The sequence below is a fragment of the Phoxinus phoxinus genome (genome assembly GCF_949152265.1).
Source record: "Phoxinus phoxinus genome assembly, chromosome: 7".
Classification (NCBI taxonomy): Eukaryota; Metazoa; Chordata; class Actinopteri; order Cypriniformes; family Leuciscidae; genus Phoxinus; species Phoxinus phoxinus.
In genome coordinates, this window is record NC_136882.1 from 14,342,370 (window position 1) to 14,363,290 (window position 20,921).

General features: G+C 37.5%; 2 protein-coding genes across 4 annotated transcripts; both read right to left on the reverse strand.

Moving 5' to 3' along the window:
- Positions 1–3,844: 3,844 nt before the first annotated feature.
- Positions 3,845–11,513, reverse strand: tnfsf13b (TNF superfamily member 13b). 3 transcript variants are annotated; one of them, XM_079618309.1, is made up of 7 exons: positions 10,880–11,513; positions 10,541–10,783; positions 9,435–9,522; positions 8,967–9,023; positions 6,883–7,007; positions 6,608–6,758; positions 3,845–5,975 (listed from the first exon to the last, which is right to left on the reverse strand). In XM_079618309.1, exons 2-7 carry the CDS (start codon positions 10,769–10,771, stop codon positions 5,863–5,865), a joined length of 765 nt encoding a protein of 254 aa, XP_079474435.1. In that variant the 5' UTR covers positions 10,772–10,783; positions 10,880–11,513; the 3' UTR covers positions 3,845–5,862. The 3 variants fall into 3 exon arrangements, with proteins under 3 accessions (XP_079474435.1, XP_079474433.1, XP_079474434.1); XM_079618307.1 differs by having other exon boundaries at positions 4,879–5,975; positions 6,608–6,773; positions 10,880–11,292; XM_079618308.1 differs by having other exon boundaries at positions 4,879–5,975; positions 6,608–6,773; positions 10,541–10,779; positions 10,880–10,961.
- A 3,336-nt stretch (positions 11,514–14,849) lies between these two features.
- On the reverse strand, positions 14,850–20,656 carry abhd13 (abhydrolase domain containing 13). The gene is made up of 2 exons (XM_079618306.1): positions 20,460–20,656; positions 14,850–16,261 (listed from the first exon to the last, which is right to left on the reverse strand). The coding sequence occupies exon 2, from the start codon at positions 16,208–16,210 to the stop codon at positions 15,197–15,199; it is 1,014 nt and encodes a 337-aa protein (XP_079474432.1). The 5' UTR covers positions 16,211–16,261; positions 20,460–20,656; the 3' UTR covers positions 14,850–15,196.
- Positions 20,657–20,921: the final 265 nt, after the last annotated feature.

Genomic DNA, 20,921 nt, shown 5'->3' on the forward strand with positions numbered 1-20,921 from the left:
CAACACCCCTAATGCTTGCACAGTTATGTAGTTCATCCTGGGTCGACATCTCATTCAGTAACATTAGGCAGTTTTGATTAAATATGCTGTTTAATGTTGATGATCACGTAATTTTACATAATGCATATGAGATTGCTTGTTTCTGCATCTTCTTCGCATGTGCTTTTATCAGGAGATTCAGTACTTGTTGAGAAGTGTCATAGCGCCCCCTACCATTTAACAGTGAAGACACTGAAACCCAGAAAATTCTGTGTTTGGCAGGGAAGCGTTTTCTCACAAATGAAGGAACATTTTTGCAGAGAAAGAGTTAACTAGACGTGCGCACTACCTGTCTAGCGATGTGTGTTTATGCTATAAACTTATATATAAAAAATGGTTTGTCTTTTCTTGGGATAGTCTGGGCCGTGAAGGATTGATCTGTTGTATCCTTCATGGGCTGGGAAATGAAGGACGCATTTAGAGGCCATGTTTGAATTGACAGCTTTTGTCGCGCCGGGTTGACGCATTTGATCTTCGAATGCAGCCTTATCGTTAATACTGTGGTGAGTAGGGATGGGAATCAAGACACACGATACATGGTTCATGTTATCACGATATATTAATTCTGCGATAATTGATATTGCTAGACAATTCTATAATGATACATCACGACTAACTATGAAAACCTTGTGAATAGGTTAAGTGCAGGCTCTTAATTCAAGTCCAAACTGTTAGAAAACAGCACAAAAATATTTTCAGTCTGTAAATTAAATTTAACATTTTAAAGCGGCAGTCCGTTATTTTTTTGGGTTAAAAATTATCCAAAATAATTTTCTGAGCAAGTACATAAAGTGTTCAAAACTATTTGCTTGCCTCAGCTCGATTCAAAACGCTAAGCTTGTAATATGTTTTTAATTCCAGTGGTGGATTTCCGTGAGAAATTCAAGCATGTTTTTGTGTCACTACGTCACATCTGTCCACATAAAGAAGTAGTCTCGGCTAGTAGGCTATATTGCGAGTGAGGATGTTGGAGGTGGAGATTTATAGCCTTTTCTTTCAGCACTTGATATAATTAAACTTATTCATTTGATGGCGGATCCAGATAGGTTCAAATGACAATCACCAGTGACAACTGGAGATTCACCCGATGTAAAATGCAAAAGACTTCAGACTTCGGAGTGGCTACAGATAAAAAAAAAGAGAGACTGCAACCGGGCCCATGCGAAGACAAGGATACATATCGGAAGGGCATTCAATGTAGTCACGCAATGCGGATGTCGTTAACATTTAAGAACAAAGTATAATTTGCACGGTTTGACGTGATATGATAAGATATCGTTAGATTTCATCAGCGTGGTTTACTGCAATGCTTTTTTCACCTTAGTTGGACAAAACAAAAGTGGATGTTACTTACTTGTTCAGATTACATTTTCCGGTGAAAATTCTTATGTTGTAAAATTCTTCCAAAAAGTATAATCTGTGATTCCGAATTCCAGTGTATCCACACTGGCGCGGTGACTGACAGCAGCACATTCTCCTCAAAACATTGGATTCATCCGCGTTGTGCTGAGGCACAACTCACGTAAAGTTGATAATTCCGAAAATAAATGCAATGGCAAATTTTGAAAAGAGATGGCGACAAAGAGGAAAAACTTCGGACTGCAGCTTTAATCAAATTATAGCTATTATGCTTCTTTTTTAAAAAGCGTAAACTTTTCTTTTTACACATTTAACTGCTTATCGACTTGTTTTATATAAACCTAGGAAATCTTAAAATAAACCTGGGAATAGTGTTGTCAAAGGTACCGACTTGTGTATGTGACGAAACCAGCATTTCCCTCAAGCATTTGAGCGCTGTTAAGCAGATTCTTAAATTGGCCATTTGGTTCACGCGCTCATCATATACAGTATGTCTGAAATTGGCTACAATGATCAACGCTTCAAAAACATGTTGTAAATAGACGTCTTTCTTTTAAGTTTTTAACCGATCACATACACATGGGATATCCCTGATATATCCACTGATACCGTGTCCTAACTACACAACACGTTTTATCGCATGTCCACGATAAAAGGTATCTTTTCCATGTTAATCAGAGTTTTTGTCCTAACCAGCCGCGACAGCGACACGCGAGGATTCTATTTTAGAACCTGTTTCTATTTTCTGTGACATCACGCTGGAACAACAAACACAAAGTGTGGCAATGATAATCTCAGGTAAGCTACTGTTTATGTGCTTTGTTTAATGTTAAAAGCGTGTAATGTGAATATCATTTAGTGCTCCCAGCTTTGTAGCTGTAAAAGTAACAATGGATAATTCACCTCAGATCTTGAAATTAAACAAATGGAAACAAGAACGTTCAAACTGTGAAGAAACAAGTGTATTATTTGACAAAGATTGTTTAAGTAACTCAGTATCCTATGTATTTGAATAATGTTTAAATGGTGTAATATTTGTGAATTTGATTATGTAGCCTATTTATCAATTTTCTTTGATTGCCGTCAAAATTACTCTCTGGTGCTGTGCACTTGACACGAGAGCCCGCCCACACGCTGTTCTGATTGGCTGTGGGTTTTGATTGATTTTTTACGCATCTCGCAGTCGCGTGTAGTGTGGACAGACAAATTATTTGTCGTTGGATCTTATCGCATTGCGTCTGGTTAGGACACGGTGATAGACTGATTCCTGCTTTCAACCGCTCCCGTGTGTAACACTCGGTGAACAGCGGGAAAGATATCTATTTACAACATGTTTGTCCCATCGATGGTTTATTAGCCGAAGTGCTTTCAGCCTTTGAACTAAAACGTTGCTGGGGCATCTATTATTTTACTCACACTGCTGTTCACCATCCCGTTAAAAAGCTATTTTTCTTAGGCTAGTTAACTTGTTCACGTTTCCCTCATTCATGTGTTGAGCGCCACCTTGAGGAGCCATGAAGCAACGCTGGGAGCAGGGAATCCATTTATCTCGTATCGCATGGAGAAGGACAAAGATATATCGTCCTATCGATATTTTGTCCAATCCCTAGTGGTGAGTGAGAACAGGGCAGAGTCCAGAGTGCACATGTGACAGCAACAAGTATTTTGTATCATATTAATTGAAGTTTCCTGCGGGGAAAAAACAATCCTTCGAGTTGGGGAACATTGTCAGAGCAGAAGAAAGCATGCTTTCTTCAGTAAGGCTAAAATCTGGTAGTGAAGGATGCATAACTCAAGCCACATACAAGATTATCCTGAAAGAAGCATTGCTTCATTTTGCTCTGACAATGTTCCCCAACTCAAAGGATTGGTTTTTCGTGCAATCCACAATCCAATGTTCCAATCCACACAGCCAGGCTAAGGTGTGGATGGAGGACCACCAGATCAAGACCCTGCCATTGCCATCACAATCTCCAGACCTGAACCCCACTGAAAACCTCTGGATGGAAACAAGAGGGTCACCACCTTGAATTGTTTTCACTAGGAGTGGCATAATGTCGCCCAGAGCATTCCAAGACGCATATACTGTAAAGCTCCGATTGGAAATCAGGGTTATTCCACCAAATTTTGATTTCTGAATTCTCCCTAAGAAAAAAATTAAAAAGTTGTTTTTGTTAAAAAAAAATTTACAATAGAGAGAGAGAGAGAGAGAGAGAGAGAGAGAGAGACTTAAGTTAAAATGCAGCTGAATAGCAGGAGATATGGACATCAAAATGATCAGCACGAAGCCTGTGAGTTATACCACAATGACAGCCTGTTTTAAAAAGAAAAGTCTTCGTTTTGAGAGCAAATCAATAGAGCAGCCTTTTAAAAACTCAGTCTGAACTGAGCAAATTTTTTTTCGTGTGAAAAATAATCAAAAGAAGTGGAGCAAGAGGCATTCCTGAACAGTGTTCATTGATCTTTATTCAGCCTCCCAATAGAGTCCAAGTGTGTTTGACTGATCTGATCTCTGAATCGTGCCGCTCCTTCCCTGCTGAGGAGTTAATACTTCAGCTTAAGAGACAATCTTAAAGTACCCATCACTTCCTCAGGCTCCCCAAGCGACAGGCTTTGGAGGTGTAGTCTCTCTGAGGGCGAGCTGATCAAGGATTTGGTCATATTACATCAAGAATTATCAACGGACCATCTTACATTTGAATGATCTAAATCAAAGAAAAGGTTTTGGGCTTGAGATTGCGAAACAAACACAATTGTGTGGAGGCCTTATAAAAGTATAAGTGTGAGAAAATGTCCTCAGAGGTTTGGCAGATGAATCTTTATTCATCAGTTTTTGAAAGTAAATCAGTTAAACTGAAAATAAAAGATAAGCCAGTATAGTGATATCTATCTATCTATTTCTCTGAGACATTTTCATCACTTTAATACTATTAATCATAATATCATTCTACAGACAGACAGACAGACAGATATATATAAAGACAGAGAGACAGAATGTGGGCATGAAATATGGCATAATTTAAATTAAATAAAAACTAAAACTGTTCATAACCACAAATATACAAAAATACGGGAATATCATCCTCATTTTCTATACAAAACACATTCTAAAAATATGAATGTATTTGCGGAATAAATAACACGCTTTAAATACGGTTTTGTGGTTTCTGATAAAATACATGATGCTTTAAGTTCCATTTTTAGTTGTTCTCTGGTAAATGGGCACATGACAAACTAAAACAAAACACTGCATAATCTACACAAGATGCTTCCATTATTGAACCTTGATTTATGAAAAAGTGGTCCTCGTCATCTCGATAGTGTCCCATAAAGAGAAATAAAAAAATAAATGTCTTGGAAACAAGTGCCCTCTAACGGCAGTACATAACATTGCCAATATCTAAGACCATTCTCAATGAAGGTCATATACATGAATGTGTGTCATGTGTGAAGCTAAGCAAAGCAATCAACTCCATGTCTAACAGCGGATCTGGCAATTTATTAAGAGACATTGTATTTAGATGCAGCATTCCAGCATCACAAGGCATGAGAAACTATGATGATTGTTTCCTTATAAGATGTGGCTGACAAATTCATACAGTGAAAGCATATATAACCTCCATCAATGAACAGAAAAAAAAGTTGCCTGTGTAGAAGTTGTGTGAAGCACACAATACAAAGCAAGTACTTCACAAAAGCTCTTATCTTCCACAGTGAGATACTGTCTCCATCTGCTGGTACAACCTTGGAGGCTACATGCACTGTGATGTACAGCATGGACACATACTATTATGTTATAACAGGAAAAGTGCTTTGTTAAAATCATATTTTAAATCACCAAAGCAATACTGAGGTTTTAATTCTACAGATGTTCTGAATCAAAAAAAATATATAACAGGTATAACAGGTGTATGTGTGTGTGTGTGTGTGTGTGTGTGTGTGTGTTTGTCCATTTACAAAGACAAGCAAGGACATTAAAATCGACATGAAATGGTGTTGACAACACTTTGTAGAGTCAAATAATATATATTTACTGAGTGAAAAAGGTCTGAGCGGGACTTGATTTTATCCATCTGGAACCGATTGGAATGTGAAAAATGGTTGTCAGGTGGTTGGAGGACAGTAGTTGAAAACAAAGAAGGTCTGGCACTTGAAAAGACACAACATAAAAGCCATTTCATAGGTTATTACATTTTCATAGAAGATTATGAAGACTGACGAAAAAACTTCAATACAGCCAATTTTGCGCATGTCGTATAAAGGAGGTGAGGTGTGACATAAAAAAAACAAGCGCAAAGAACCTTTATCCTAGATACAAAGTATTTTTATGAAGATAGTTTCAAGAATACTCCACAGCATAGAGCAGCTCTTGTATGCGTGAAGTCCAGTGAATGTCAATAGTAATTCCACCAATGGATAATATCCAGTCTCATTCAGTGTCTGATCCAAAGTCCCGTCCCATAGTCAGGCCAGTTTTATTGCTCCGAAGAAGGTGGAATCCCCATCCAGAGAGATATTTGCATGGGTACGAGGTATCAGAAGCTCCAGTCTGTCCCCAGAGTCCAGTTTCACTACACCTGTACATTACATGCTCAGTTACATTCAATTTGTAATAGTAGACATACATATATTTATCTATATGCATTTCATTTCTATGAGATATTGTTATCACCCCAATACTATTATTCTCAGTAGGTCACAATGTTCAAAATACGCAATTAGGAGAAAAAAATAATTCTCTCAAATAAATGATGATATGATATGACATACACAGGAACATATTAATCACAGCCATTTATAGGCCCGTAGGCTATTTCTGGCCTCCCTTAGTGTTTGAAAATAAATGTGGTCTAGTTTCTGGGTGATTCTCAAAAACTTTGTCAAGAACATGTCTGGGCTATTTTGAACCGAAGACCACAAGAAATGAACAACATTTTTATGTATTTTTTTTACAGTGTGTATATATATATATATATACATACCTGAAAACCTGGGAAGTAAAATGTCCAGATACATTATAGTAATATTGACGAAATGTGCCTAATTGTATACTAATGGATAAAGGATAATAATACCACAATGCAAAACAAATTGATTGTCCCAAACAAAACAAAAAAAGACCTGGATATGTTTTTGTGAGATTCACCCAACTTTGCACGTTGTAGCTCTTTTGTAACACTGATAAAGTAGCAGGACTTTCCACACTCACCTCCAGTGAAGCAAGTGTTGAAGTGATTGACTCGATTCATGCTCTGAATACAGCGGAACAAAATCACGTTCTGACTCTCGTCTCCTACAACATTTTTCTTTATACGAATCACGATGTGGCCCATAGCGAACGTCGAGTCTGTATAGTAGACCTGGGAAAACCAAAGCTTGAAATAATGAGGAGAAAACACTGAGCATGGTATTGGGATGCCTCAAAGTTCAGTTATGAGGCCAAAAAAACCTTAAGAATAATTCATAAGTTCAGAATTTATATACCTGACTATAGATAAAGAAGAATCCATCCTCTTTGACTAAAATGGTGTCCTGATCTTCCTCAAGAGCAGAGCCGCGCTTTAGACCGACTTGCCATGGGATGGCTGTGCTTAATTCCAAAGCAAACTCTGACAACAACAACAAAAAAATAATAAAATAATTAACGTAGAAAAATTACCCTTTGTAATTATGCTTACCTTTCATTTGAACTGCAATATACACTATCATATAACATGAATAGTGATATACAATAACACAAATCTGAAGTAAATAAATGGTGACAATAAAAAAAAAAAAAAAAAAAAAAAAGGCCTCTTACCTGTGACATGCTTAAACGAATGTTACAGTATGAATCACAGACTGTGAAAAGCATCTCATGTGGCTCGGCATAAGTATGATCCTGCATTATGAAGTACCGTCCAGTGTAGCCTTTCAAATTTGTCGGGACAGTGACAAGCGCCTCTCACTGATCCCCTTGTCCGTCTCAGTTGGTTTCAGTCACGTGATACTGGCTCTGAATGAAAACGCGCTGTGGAAACGCGTTGAGGTAGGCTAGTGCTTTTTGTCCCTCTCTGCTATTATAGTTAAGATGGCGGGACTACATGAAAGCCTCCTTGGACTTAACCGTCCAATGTAAATAAAGATAATAAATTCTTCGCTTACGAGGATAAGTCATATCATTGGCAGAGGTCATTTTACACCAATGAGGACATTTATGAATAAAGACATTAATTTTAGCTAGTAAATTACTTAAACTACACAGTGTACCTTTAAGGAAAATACTTGCAATTTAAAACAAGCAAAAAAAAAAAAAACGGCCCACTGTGTTAGTGTTCTAGTTTCTACAAAAGCTATTTCAGAATAAAACACAAACATCAAAGTCTGCCATGAAGAGTTGTACTGAATGACTGTCTTCACAAATGTTTTCCTAATCATATGGCGAATGCTAATGGAAAAACGAATAGGCTATCTATGATAACTGAGCTGTCATGAATAATCTCATAACGTTCTCAACTATTACTTTTTTTTTGTTGATGTCAACTTCATCATAAACATATTGTAATATAAAGTACTAAAAGGATGTTAATTGGCATAAACATGCAAAGAGCGCTACATTTAAAATCACTAAAAAGCGGTCACTCGCAATCTCACAAGTTAATCAATGAAGCTGTCTACACTACACAATGAATCTCTTATTTACAGTACATTGTGTCTACACTTCGTTTGCCACTCCATCAGGACTTTTGCACCATTCCCGCCTTTGTCGTCATAGTGATTCATTTGATTTTGTCATTGTGTTCAGGTGTGTGTGTCATTATCTCCCCTATTGAAGTTCTGTTCAGTTAGTGTATCTTTGTGGGGGTCTCATCTATGTGTACGTTGTGTGGAATGTCATTGGATTTACCCTTGTGGATTATTAAAGACTTTTAACCTTCATCATATTCTTCTTGCGCTCACAACCCGTGCCAGATTGTTATAATGAGAGAATTTGCGAGCATGCAGAACTGAACAAAACTTCGGCAAACAAAACAAGAATTGAAAAAAAAAAAAACCTGAACAAACAACTCAAACACCTCTGAATGGCCAATTGTGTTCAAGAGATCAACAAACATGTTGGTGATTGGCTGCATTGCTCACCGCTGCAAAAACACATTGTAAATAGAAACCTGTGATGCTCAGAGCGCAAACACAAATACGCACTGTAGCGTTTTCCAAATCAGTTTCGCCAATATTATATTTTTACAGCATCAACCCTCGCAGAACTTGAAAGTTGAAACATCCTTCGACAATAGTCTAAACATTAATAACAATCCGGGTATCTTTGGAATACTCATTTCACCGTCATGTGTTGATTCATTTATCACTGTGGAGCCACAAAGTTGGAAAGTTCAAAATATGTCACTGCAGGTCAGTTATAACAAATGCTCTTATTGGACTGGAAATTAAGTTGAGTTCTGAAAGTTACAGTGAGTTTTGATAGTACAATGAACTCTTGGGAAAATTGGAAAAATGTATCACTTGAACACAATTTAGCCATAAGTAAAACACATTTATAATACTACAATTTTACTAATTCCTTCAAGTACCTTTCTGGAAGGTTTTCTTCCTGTTGTCTGCCATCATCTGTAAGAAGGCTTGGGATTCTGTGGAAGGGCAGAGGAGTTTAAAACACACAAGAAAAACAGAAATGAATTGTGTCCATGTACCATGAATATACATGTATTCTTATTACACATTTCTTAATTGAAAGTATTTTCTGTAGCTGTCAGTAAGAGACGAGAATGATTACGGTGGTAATTTTTGCATTCAGTGACTCATAAAGTAACTGGAAATGCAAATGTATGATGATGCACTTTTGCAGAGTGTGCATGTTTTTTTTTTTTTTTTTTTAATATACATATATAGACATTGAGTGGTTTTAATCGTACACGATCTGTGCTATGCATCACTCCTGTCGGTAAACACAAACAACCCACAGCTATTCTCAGTAAAAAAAGAAAAGAAAAAAAAGACAAGACAAGTGCATCACAGAATAAGCAGAAGTGCGTGCTTGCCTGCTTTGTTTGAGACATGCCCCCTACTCCTTTTTGACATGCCAGTATGATCGGTTGTGGTATCATCCATCTCAGTCTGCTGCAGATACTGTAAACAGACAACCAACAATCCTGCTGAATAAAAAGTTTTTTCAAGCTTAAGTCTGTTATTAGCACAGAATTCATAAAGCTGGTCACTGTGTCAGGTAGATAATGATGGCCACCTTGAAAAGGATAAAAGTATATATATCTTCATTTAGGCTGATCCCCAGTAAAACCATATTTTTCCCAAATTATGATGAGGCATAGGGAGGACTTGGGCTAGTTGTCACACTTTTTACTCAACTAAATTTCTCAAATCAGGAATATTTCTGAAAAGTCTCAAACTCACAGTTTCATATACTGTGAGGAAATCCCATAATGTCTTGACTACAAACATATTGACTAAATTTCCACTTGCCCAGAAACCAAAACAAAAAACTTAATTGAACACGCAATTACGTACTGTACATGGGCAATTTGTCACAAAGGGAACAATTTTAAGCACAACTCATAATTCATTAAAAAGGCAAAAAAACTAATTGTTTACCTGCAAAAATGTCAAAATAAGAGGTAACACTTTATTTTAGTGTTCTTGTTACATATGTTACAATGTACTAATAACAGTAAATTGTGCAAACTTACATGAAAATAACTAAGCCAAACCCTAAAGTAAGTAATAATGTTGTTAATTAATATTACGCAGTACTTAATTGTATTATTACACTGTAACAAAGACAGCTAAAAATAAAGTGTAACCAAATAAGGTTTTATTTCTAACACAAAAGCCATTTACAAAGATATCTTGACATTGGATTGGAGTTTGAAGGACATTTGCTCTCCAAAAACAATCTAATTTTGACGGTTTTGAATTAGGAGTTTTAAACAAACATACAAAACATGGTTAGAGAAAACAACCAATAGACTCTTAACTCCAAACCTTATAGTTACTTAGATATAACCCTTGAGATAACTTGCCCATGTGAAAACTATAACTGCCGTTCATAAAAATTCCTTAATAAAGTTCCATCAAATCGTCAATTACAACACTCCTTTGAAGGATATTTTATGTAAATTGTTGTCCAAACCTCAGTTCTGCCATTGATGTCTTCTTGTTCTTCTAGCGTCCCGCTTTGCTCCTCTCTCTTGCGGAACACCTCGGCCCTCAAACCCTCCACCTCGGCCTGCAAGGCCAGCACATGGTACAAGGAGATCACCGACAGGGAGGAGGTGGTGATGGCAGCAACAACCAGCACCAGAAACAGCCAGGGCAGCCTTCTCCTTTCACCCCGACCTGGACCAACATCCTCAGCGGGCATGGTGAAAACTAACTTTTAGGTAAATGGGACATTAGTGACTAAATGTTGCCTGAATGGCATATAGACGGATTCTGAATAAGTTTTATTTCTTTAAAGATCTCAACCCACCTCAAAACATGACTACAAACAATAAGGATCCTCAGAGTGAGAGGTTTGTCCTGGGAAAGAAGGTCGTCTGGAGGTCTTGGTTATGCTTGCTGAATCAAATTCACCTTCATATGGCATGAACCAATCATCTTCATATTCCTCTGAAGCTCTTAGCACGTTTCTTTCAGAACAGTCCCGGATCAGACATTTTATACATAGCGGTAACTACCTTTCCTCTTCAAGCTGATATTTGTTGATATGGAAGAGAGGAAGACCCCTGAGATCTACAGTTGAAGTCCAACTTAGTATAAAAGCAACTGTACTCAACAAAAAAACAATGTCCTGTCTGCAACAAATACCCGGCTAACAGTTGGTTTTTTTGTATCCCTTTCCTGCCAAGCTGTCCACACCCACCGTATTTAACACTGCACTGCAACCCGAAAGTTGCTTTGTCATCGCTTACTTTGTTTTCCGACAAACTGCGTCAAGAGTTTAAAGATAAATAACCGATAAATTAAAATGTCAGGCTTACTTTTGCTGACCATAAATTAATAGCACATAATAAAGTATATAAATGACAGTGACAAAGCAAAACGGAAGCTATTCTTGGTATAGACGAAAAAAAAGAAGAAAAAAAACTTTGTTCTTTTAAAGTGAAAACCAGAAACAGGAACCAGCGGCTTTAAAGTACAAACAGACTTATGCAGCCAAGTTATCAGAAGGGTTTGATTTCTTTATTGCATGTCACCAGACAGAAAATAGAAATTGTGATTCAATTGTATGTACATGAACACATGATTCGAATAGAAAATCCATAGCTCAAAACACAAATGTTGAAAGAATAAGAAAACCCTCCTTGCACATTCAGAACTGAATCTTTTTCCACTCTGCTATTTACTGTAAAAAGCAAATACAAAACATGAGCAGCACTTTATATTATTTCATATATTCAGTTTATGAACAAGATGACATGAGATTTCAACACACAAACTAGCCCAAAAGAATGGCCAGAACATGCCAATGGAGTATTAGTCAAATCTAGTAAACTCTAAAGTAGTATTTTCATTATTTTATCATATGTCAGCATCTTTGTTCCAAGGTTTACACTCGACCACACAGACATTCAATAAGGTATCATGGCACGTCACTGTGAGTTCAACTAAATGACACATTGCAAATGATACATGGATTTGAAAATATTTCCTCATAAGGTTAAGAGGCAGTTCTTACGAATTAGGCCTATACGATCAATAATGACCATTGCAACCATTTATTTTTAAAATCAAAAAGGTCAATAAACTGATATACAAAAGTATCTTATGTATTGAAACCACCAAAACCCCGGTGTCTTGGGAACTTTTTCTCTTGCATTGGCTGGTTCCACTTCTTACTCTTACAACCGTCCCATCTCTACATAACTAATAACCATAAATAACGCTAGACATAACTGAAGACATCTAGAGCTCAACTGTGCTACTAAACAATCTCTTAAAACACCCACCTCGAAAAGAATCTGCCGAAACCCAAAAGGTGGACTTTGGAAGCCTGACATACCCTCTTGGTTTGAAGATATCAATATTTGCATGCAAACTGACATAGGATCACTCTGCCTTGAAATCTGTAATCCTAACATTCACAGGCAGTTTTCACACATTACAACAGATGTGAGCGTAAAGTGCATCAGCAAATGCGCTGACTAAAGCATGCAATAATAACAGATTTGGATGTGCACAGATCCAACACTACATAATGGGCAACGTTTGCAAAGTCCACCTTTTGCTCGACAGTCAACCACCAACGCAAGCCTAAAGAAAGGACAAACCCCAATGTCTTTACTCCCAATTCAATACGCTAATAGTTAATTGAAAAATTGCCATCATTTACTCTACCAAACCCATTGGACTTTCTCATGTGGAACATGAAAGGAGACGTTTCGAAGAATGTGATGGTCGCTCTAGTCCATGCAATAACAATAGATGAGATCCAAAGCTTTTAAGATGACTTGTATTCCCAGTCGTCTGGATTTTGTTCTTCACTGAATCATGAGCTGTAGCTCATGAAAGTTCATGAGAGAATCTGTCGCAAAACCAGTCTGAGAGATTTAGTCACAATTCAGTTAGAAGTCATATGGACTACTTTCATGATACCTCACTTTTATTGAGTCCTTTTGAAGCTTTAGGCTTCTACCTGTAACCGCATTGAAAAGAGCGACTCATGCACTCTTCGGAAAAAAAGTCATACAGGAATGGAATGATGTAAATGATGACAATTTTCTCTTTTTTTGTGTAAATGTTTCTGATTTTTAAGGGAACTGCAAAGAGTTATAGGAAATGGATGTGTGACTACAGCGCAACAGTCACCAATGGACAGGTTTTTCAACATGATCCAAACAAAGCAGGTCATGGGTAGAGAAATGGTGCTAAGCACTTGACCTGATAAAAAAGAAGAAGAAGGGAAACGTCTTATTTACAAGTTGTGCAAATGGACTGTGCTTGGAACTCTGTCAAGCAGCTGTTATGTGCGATTTCACTCTTACTTCCAGAAGATCACTATAAGCCTGAGAGAGAGTAAACATACTTTAGGCTTGTTGTGTTGGTATTTTCATACAGTGCTCACAGTGTACTGCAGCCCACATGAAAATCAGTATCGAAATCTATACTTCTCACACACAGCTCCATATGCAAATCCAAAACATGGGATTAAACCACAATGAGCCGATTTCCTGAGTGGATTTTAAACCTCCCGTAAAAAAACGAAGGCAGTGTGATATAATAAAGCTTCAACACATCACGGCCGGCACAGAAGACTGAATGCATGAAATGCCATAGACAAAGTTGAGTGAACTAGGATCAGTTGCCCCTGGTCCATTTAACTGTATTCACTGAAATTTAAAAGTAAAAAAAAATAAAAACTATTTCAATGAGCACTCTGTTTTGTTCCAAAAAAAAATAAAAAAAATGGTGTATATATTACATTTCAACAAAATAAATAAAGAGAGCTTCTCAGATTGTTTAGTAATTTGTTTGGGTTATTCAGTTTAGTAATCCTAAAATCTAGGACATTATGGGATATCAGTTTAACATTCATGAGTAAAATAAGGTCACTGGTTAAAATAAATGACATACAGTCATACATAAAACATGATTTTTAAAGCTTTGTAAATTACTTGTAATTTGTAACCAACTTATGATTTTTACATGTACATTTTAAGTGGTAGAACAAACGTGAACATTTCCTCAAGCAATGTTAACCACGGACATTATTTAACTCGTGAATTTAAAACCGCTATCCTTGACTAGACATAACTATTTTCAAATTACATGTGCAGGTGGCTGGGCTTTTAGTATCATTTTGAAGGGTTAGTTCACCCAAAAGTTTAAATTCTGTCATGAATTACTCACCCTCATTTCGTTCCAAACCTGCAAGACTTTCGTTAATCTTTAGAACACAAATGAAGATATTTTTAATGAAATCTGAGTGCTTTCTGTCTCACGATTCACAGCCTATGCAACTACATTTTTAAGCCCTAGAAAGGTAGTAAAGACATCATTAAAGTAATCCATGTGACTCCAGTGGTTTAACCTCAATTTTATGAAGCGACAAGTGCTTTGTTCATGCACTCCCTCCCCCCCCACCCCTCACTTTATTAACAAAATATTAATCTCCAAAGCGAGTTCACAAGAGCACCACAATGCATGCGTGTTGTGTTGACGCGAGAGTAGAAGTTGCGTAAAAGCGTGCCGGAGATTAATATTTAAATTGTTAAAAAAATGTTTCCCCGCAACCAAAGCACTCGCGTCACTTCATAAAATTGAGGTTAAACCACTGGAGTCACATGGATTACTTTAATGATGTCTTTATTACCTTTCTGGGGCTTGAAAGTGGTAGTTGCTTGCATAGACTGTCAATGGAGGGACCGAAACTCTGAGATTTCATTAAAAATATCTTCCTTCGAGTTCCGAAGATGAAAGAATGTCTTAAGGGTTTGAAACGGCATGAGGGTGAGTAATTAAGTGAACTAACCCTTTAAAAGTGGAAATTGCTTAAAAAAAAAAAGACTAAGAGGGCATTCAATTATTGAGACAGATGCATTTAAACTTGATATAAAAACTGACAATAGATATTTTAAAGGCTTAAAAAAAAAATGCAGCCTTAACTATTGAATAAATGATATTGTAAATAATAAATGAATTCTTGGTGTGTGATGAATGGAAAGAAAGAGCTTAGGAAGTTGGGGAGAAGAGAAATAAAAAAAATAAAAAAAAGAGATACATTTTTTTTTTTACATTCTTTTTGAGCGGGTCCAGATTTATAGAGCAGTCAACAGTAGTGACTGTTCTAGATTATGGTGACGTTGGACGTCCCCTGGGCCGTCTCTTCACTTGCATGGCTTTTAAGTAGCTCCTTCATAAACTGCTCTAGGGCGGCAAAATAACCCTGGCACTGCCAGGTGTCATTGTGCGTACCCTCGGGAAAGATGCCGAGGCGTTTAGTCCGAGACGGGGACAGCTCGTACAGCTGTTTCATCATCACCGGGGGGATGAGTTGGTCGGATAAGCCCGAGATAAAGAGAGATGGCATACGGCAGAGAACCACGTGTCTATAGGACAGAAACTTGTTCTTGTAACACCAAAGCGGCAAGTAACGCATGGGGAAGAAAGAGAACAGCGTGGCCGCCATGTGCGGGATGCTCAGGAAAGTGTTCTCCACCATGATGGCGGCCACACGATGCGGGTTTCCCGACGCCAGGCGGATGGCCACCGCACCCCCCAACGAGCGGCCGAACAGCACCACCTTGGTCTTGTCGATGTCCGGCCGGGTCATGATGTAATCCAAGGTAGCCTCTGCGTCCTGGTACAGTCCCTCTTCGCAAGGTTCTCCTTCGCTCTTTCCGTAGCCTCTGTAGTCCAACAGAACCACGTTGGCCTTCAGGTTCACCAGCATGAGCAGTGCGTTCGGCACACGATGGCCGATGTTCCCCGCATTGCCGTGGAAATATAAAATGGTGGGAGCGGTGGCAGGGTTTTCGCCCGTGTAACGGAGCAGGATGAGATTGAGCCGTACGCCATCTTTGGTGCGGACGTACACGCTCTCGTGTGGGATTCCCGTCGGCATGGGAACATAAAGACGCGAGGACGAGGGCTGGTCGGGGAAGTAGAGCAGCACGTCCTGGAACTTGTACAGGATGGCGGCCACAGAGACCAGGATGAGTCCCAGCAGTATGAAGCCTCCGTACAGGTGGAAGGTCAGAATGAGGGCTAGCAGGGAGACGCGGCAGATTCCCCATGACCACGCGCACACGGTCAGCAAACACGCTTCAAGTGCCGCCCATAACTTCCATGACTTCTCCATGGCGGCAACCTTGATGACAAGAGAGTCTCCGAAACTCACTGCAGGCGTATTCTGGAGAAACATAGAAGGTCGGTTTGTAAGGTCAGAGATTTTATTATAACATTTGGTGGTGCCTACATTTTTTCCAAAAAGGAACAAAAAATTACATTTTATTTTAAGTTTAGTTACATATGCTACATGTACTTATTATAGCAATAACAGTAAATTGTGAATATTTACAAGCATCTAACCCAAACCGTAACCCGTAAGTACAAAGTTAATTTTCCTCAGTACTTATATGTAACTAATTACACTGTCAAGTTAAGTCACCTTTATTTATAGAGCGCTTTATACAATCGGACAACATTACCTTAGTGTAACCTAGAGCTGCGTGATTCTGGATAAATTGAGAATCAAGATTTTTTTTGTTTCAAACAGTATTCTTCCACGATTCTGAACGGACAACTAAACAAAACAATATGTAATTTACTAATAATTCTAACAAAATGTTAATTGCTGCAGTCTTTTTAAAATGTTTAATTAATATGGATTATTTTCAAAACTGGGTTTGAATGAATGATTCAATGTCTTATAAATACTTCACTTGTTTAATTACTGGATGAATCAGCATTTTTGCTGAACGAATTTCTTGAATAAATTATTCAATGACAAATTAATTTTAACAGCCACTTGTCGTCAACTGGTGACATAAAATGTAATCGATAAAATTGTTATTTGAAGCGCCGCCAAGTCACTTCAAATGGTGATTTGCTCCACTTTGCTACCGTAGACATCAGTGTTTTTATCAAAACTATAATATCATGTCTTTACTATAGCCACAATCTTTTAACAATTATTTATGCAGATCTAGAGTAACCCAAAAACCAAACTTGATTGTAATAAATGTTGCAATAAATTCAACTATATTCAATTTAAAAAATCTAATTTACCTATCTTCTCAATGCAAAATTAAAACAATCCTTTTTATACATTTTCCCCTTTTCATTACTTCATTCTACTTTGTTACTTCAGACTTACTGAAGTTACTTCAGACTCTTCGGTTCTCCGCTGGCTCCAACTCTGGTGGTTGCCACGTAAAATCGCACGATTAAGGATATTTATTCTGTCATGTATAGGCTACTGTCATCATATATGACTAACTTTCTTCTGTGGAAAAAAAATATTTTGAGAAATGATTTTTCTGTCAATGGTGACCAAAAATGTTATCAAACTTACTCAGAATATCTTCTTTTGTGTCCCGGAGATTATAGAAAGTCATCCAGGTTTGGAATGACAAATGTGAGTAAATGATGACAGAATTTTGTTTTGGTGTACAATCTCTTGAATATATATTTTAACGTTGTATACTTTAAATATAATTTGACTATTTTACAACAACCTTGAATGTGGCTCATCCAATCAGAAAAAGCTGGAACTATTAAAATATTAGTCCGTTTTGTCCCCGTCTCCCCCCCACTTATTTTCCTAATATAAATGTCCAAATAGAAAGAGAAAATAAATCAAATGAGACTAAGTGCTTTTCATCTGTAAAGTACTTAATTCACCGGATTATCCAAAAACAGGCATTAACATGGTTAAGTAATATATAGCTAGGCCTAAGGAATTTCTGTTAAGACTCCAGTAACTAACGATATTGTCAATAATACATACATAAGTCTATTGTGATAATAGATTGTTGCCATGATATAAAATGACTTACTGACTGTGATGTACGATTTTGGTTATATCCCTGTCCTAAAATAATACTGACATAGCCTACTATGGTATTACCCTCTGATATAATCCTTGCTTGTACCATCGTAGTAGCACCACAGTACTTTTTGCAGAAGCAGAAAACTAGACAAATACACATTGTAGTTATCTATACACACACAGAGAGATAAAAACTATAAGGTGTTATCTGAGGACACATCACAGGGGTGCCTGGAGCCAGGGCCGTAGCTAGAGGATCCGGGGCCCCCTGAAAAAATATTGATGTGGGCCCCCCACCACCCTCCACCAATATATTTTCTGCATGCATACTCATATATTGTTGGCGTACTGTACAATATGCATGGAGGCCCACATGTAACTAGGGTTTTCTTACAAAATAACAAAGCAGATAACAAACAAATGTAAATCAAGATTTTAATGAACATCAGCAAAAGCAAAATAAACAAATATAACATTAAATATAAAAAGAAAATAGGCCTAAATAGAAAAATGAAATTTCTTTCAAAAATTAACATTGAAATAACTAATAAAATTATACAAGTATTTAGTATATGTATATCGGTTTGTTTGATCTTTAACCTTTGATGACCTTACACGTCACTTCACTAGGATAAACCAAAATCCCATTGTCTGACCTTTTTGTTGGCAAAGTCACTGATTATGTCCTTATTTATCTTACCCCATTGGCAGATTATTTGACATGTTTTAAGCAAAAACTCACTTAAATTTGATTTATTTCAACAGAAAACAAGACTTAATATTTTATTGCATTTCACTTATCTAGTAAATGCATCTTGATTTAAGAATTTTGAGATATTTGGACGGGGAACAAGACAAAAATACTGAGTAAGAAAGGCATTTTTTTGCAGTTTGAGTATCTTAAAATTGAGTATCTTAAAAAAAAAAAACTAATAAAAATTAACAAAAAACTTGAAGTGGAGTAAAGTCCACAAGAGTGAAGGTGTAAAGTCATCAAAGGTTAGGCCTATAAATCAAAAAAAATTAAATAATAAGAAAACCAATTTTTAAAAAAGGAACGGTAAAATAATGTTTTTATGGGTTGTAACACAGTCTCATCTCAAAACGTCACATACTGACGTGGCCATACGGCAACATACGACGAAAAGGGTACCCCTATAACGTCAATATGAGACGGTTCAGGTTATGGTTAGGTTTAGGTATGGGTTAGGGTACCGTTAGGGGGCGCTGCTGGTGCGCTTATGTCTCCGTCTCATATTGACGTTGTGGGGTACCCTTTTCGTCGTATGTTGCCGTATGGTCAAACCACGTAAGTAACAGTCTTAAGAATGTAGTCAAAGTTTTAAAAAAGATTTATCTTATTATGTATTTTAATAATATGGAACTGGTAAAATAATATTTAAATAAAGCTCATATATTTATTAATTCAAGTGCAGTTGTATTCGTGTTTCTTGATGTAATAAACACATCACCAGCCAGCAGGTCATATTATGCATAATGAAATGCGTCGTGTCTCGTGTCAAGTTATTTACAATAGTGAAAAGGACAGGGATTTTAATCGCGTATTCATTCAGTCGGTTGTAGTGCCGCTCGCGCCCGTTAATGAAAAGTGAAAGAAGACGGTAGTTTTCTGATTCTCAGCGAAATAACAATACAATACACTAACCTGCGTTAAAGAAGGTTTTAATTGACTGGGATCCAACAACTCTCCTGGCCTCCCTCTCCTTCTTTTCGTGGCGTTTCTGATAACCAGATTTGTATTTTCTTTTTCCCGACATTTTTTCAGTGAGTCAGTTCCACCAGATTAACGTCTTCAGGCAATGCCGCCTCAACTCTGATTGGTTCTCTTCACGAGCTGGGGCGGGGTATTTATTAATAACTAATAAATAGATCGGACTAAACCATTTTTAGGGAGGTAAGAGAAGCAGCTATTTGGAAAAAATATTTAACCAAGTTGCATGTTTTTTTGTGGTTTTCATTTTAAATCTCAGGCATACAACTAATAAATATTATAATTATTCATGCAATAGTGTCCCTATAGTATAACTGCTGGATTTTGTGGGGCCCCCTGGGCAGCGGGGGCCCCTATAATTGTCACCACCTTTCACCCCATCAGCGACGGCCCTGCCTGGAGCCCTCGGGGTATTTAGGGACCAAGTCCAGTCTTGACCAATCCAATCACAGATGAGGCTCAGTACTTATTCATCTATATACTGCACATATCAGAAACATTTTTTGAGCTGTTTTTCCAAAATCAACATTACTTTCGGAATGCAATTCAATATAAAAGCAGCTGCTCCACGACCTGACCCCAATAGCAAATCATACAGTAAAACACTGTCAGCATATCCGCACTTTGCTATTCAGCCAGCTGTTGACATCGTGAGAGAGAAACACCCTGAAGTCCAAACCCAGATGACAGGAATCATAAACACGCCGATGACATATTGATGTTGACAGCAGCTTTTCCCTCTGGACTTCATGTACTGCACAGCTAATACAGCTGCTAGCAATATCTAACACACATCTGGTGCCAGTCTGATACAGAACTACTCACATCTATCGCATTCTTCAGCGGCACATCTTTAGCTGAGCTTACGAGCAGGAGAAAAGGTCATCTATGCGAACATCCCGTGAAATAACAGCTGATCCACTTTGGCTAGCAGCAAATCTAGCCGGACTGCTGCTGACTGTACACTGGTGTCGCTTCTAGGAAGTTCCGGGTGGAAACAGCGGAACCTTCTGCTGGTGGCCAACGCGTAGCCCACTATGAGTGCTAATATTCAGGAATTAATACAAATAGGTCTATGACTATGCACCCAGTAAAAAAATCAATTATTACATTTGATACATTTATATATTTAAAATACATGTGATAACTAATGCCCTAATGTGATATTTATGGAAAAAAAATGGCTTCCTTTCCTTCATAGCTGACTGTCTGTGTGAGTCAGGTTTTTTTGTGTTTACTTGATAAACAGCTATAGAAAAAATGCATGGTGATATTAGATCAGTTCTG

Coding starts and splice junctions, on each gene's coding strand:
- tnfsf13b (XM_079618307.1), bottom strand. CDS start 10,771: ATGCCCGCTGAGGATGTTGGTCCAGGTCGGGGTGAAAGGAGAAGGCTG. Junction 9,024..9,434: donor GCATGTCTCAAACAAAGCAG/GCAAGCACGCAC, acceptor GCCCTTCCACAG/AATCCCAAGCCTTCTTACAG. Junction 7,008..8,966: donor GAAGAAAACCTTCCAGAAAG/GTACTTGAAGGA, acceptor TGTTGTTGTCAG/AGTTTGCTTTGGAATTAAGC.
- abhd13 (XM_079618306.1), bottom strand. CDS start 16,210: ATGGAGAAGTCATGGAAGTTATGGGCGGCACTTGAAGCGTGTTTGCTG.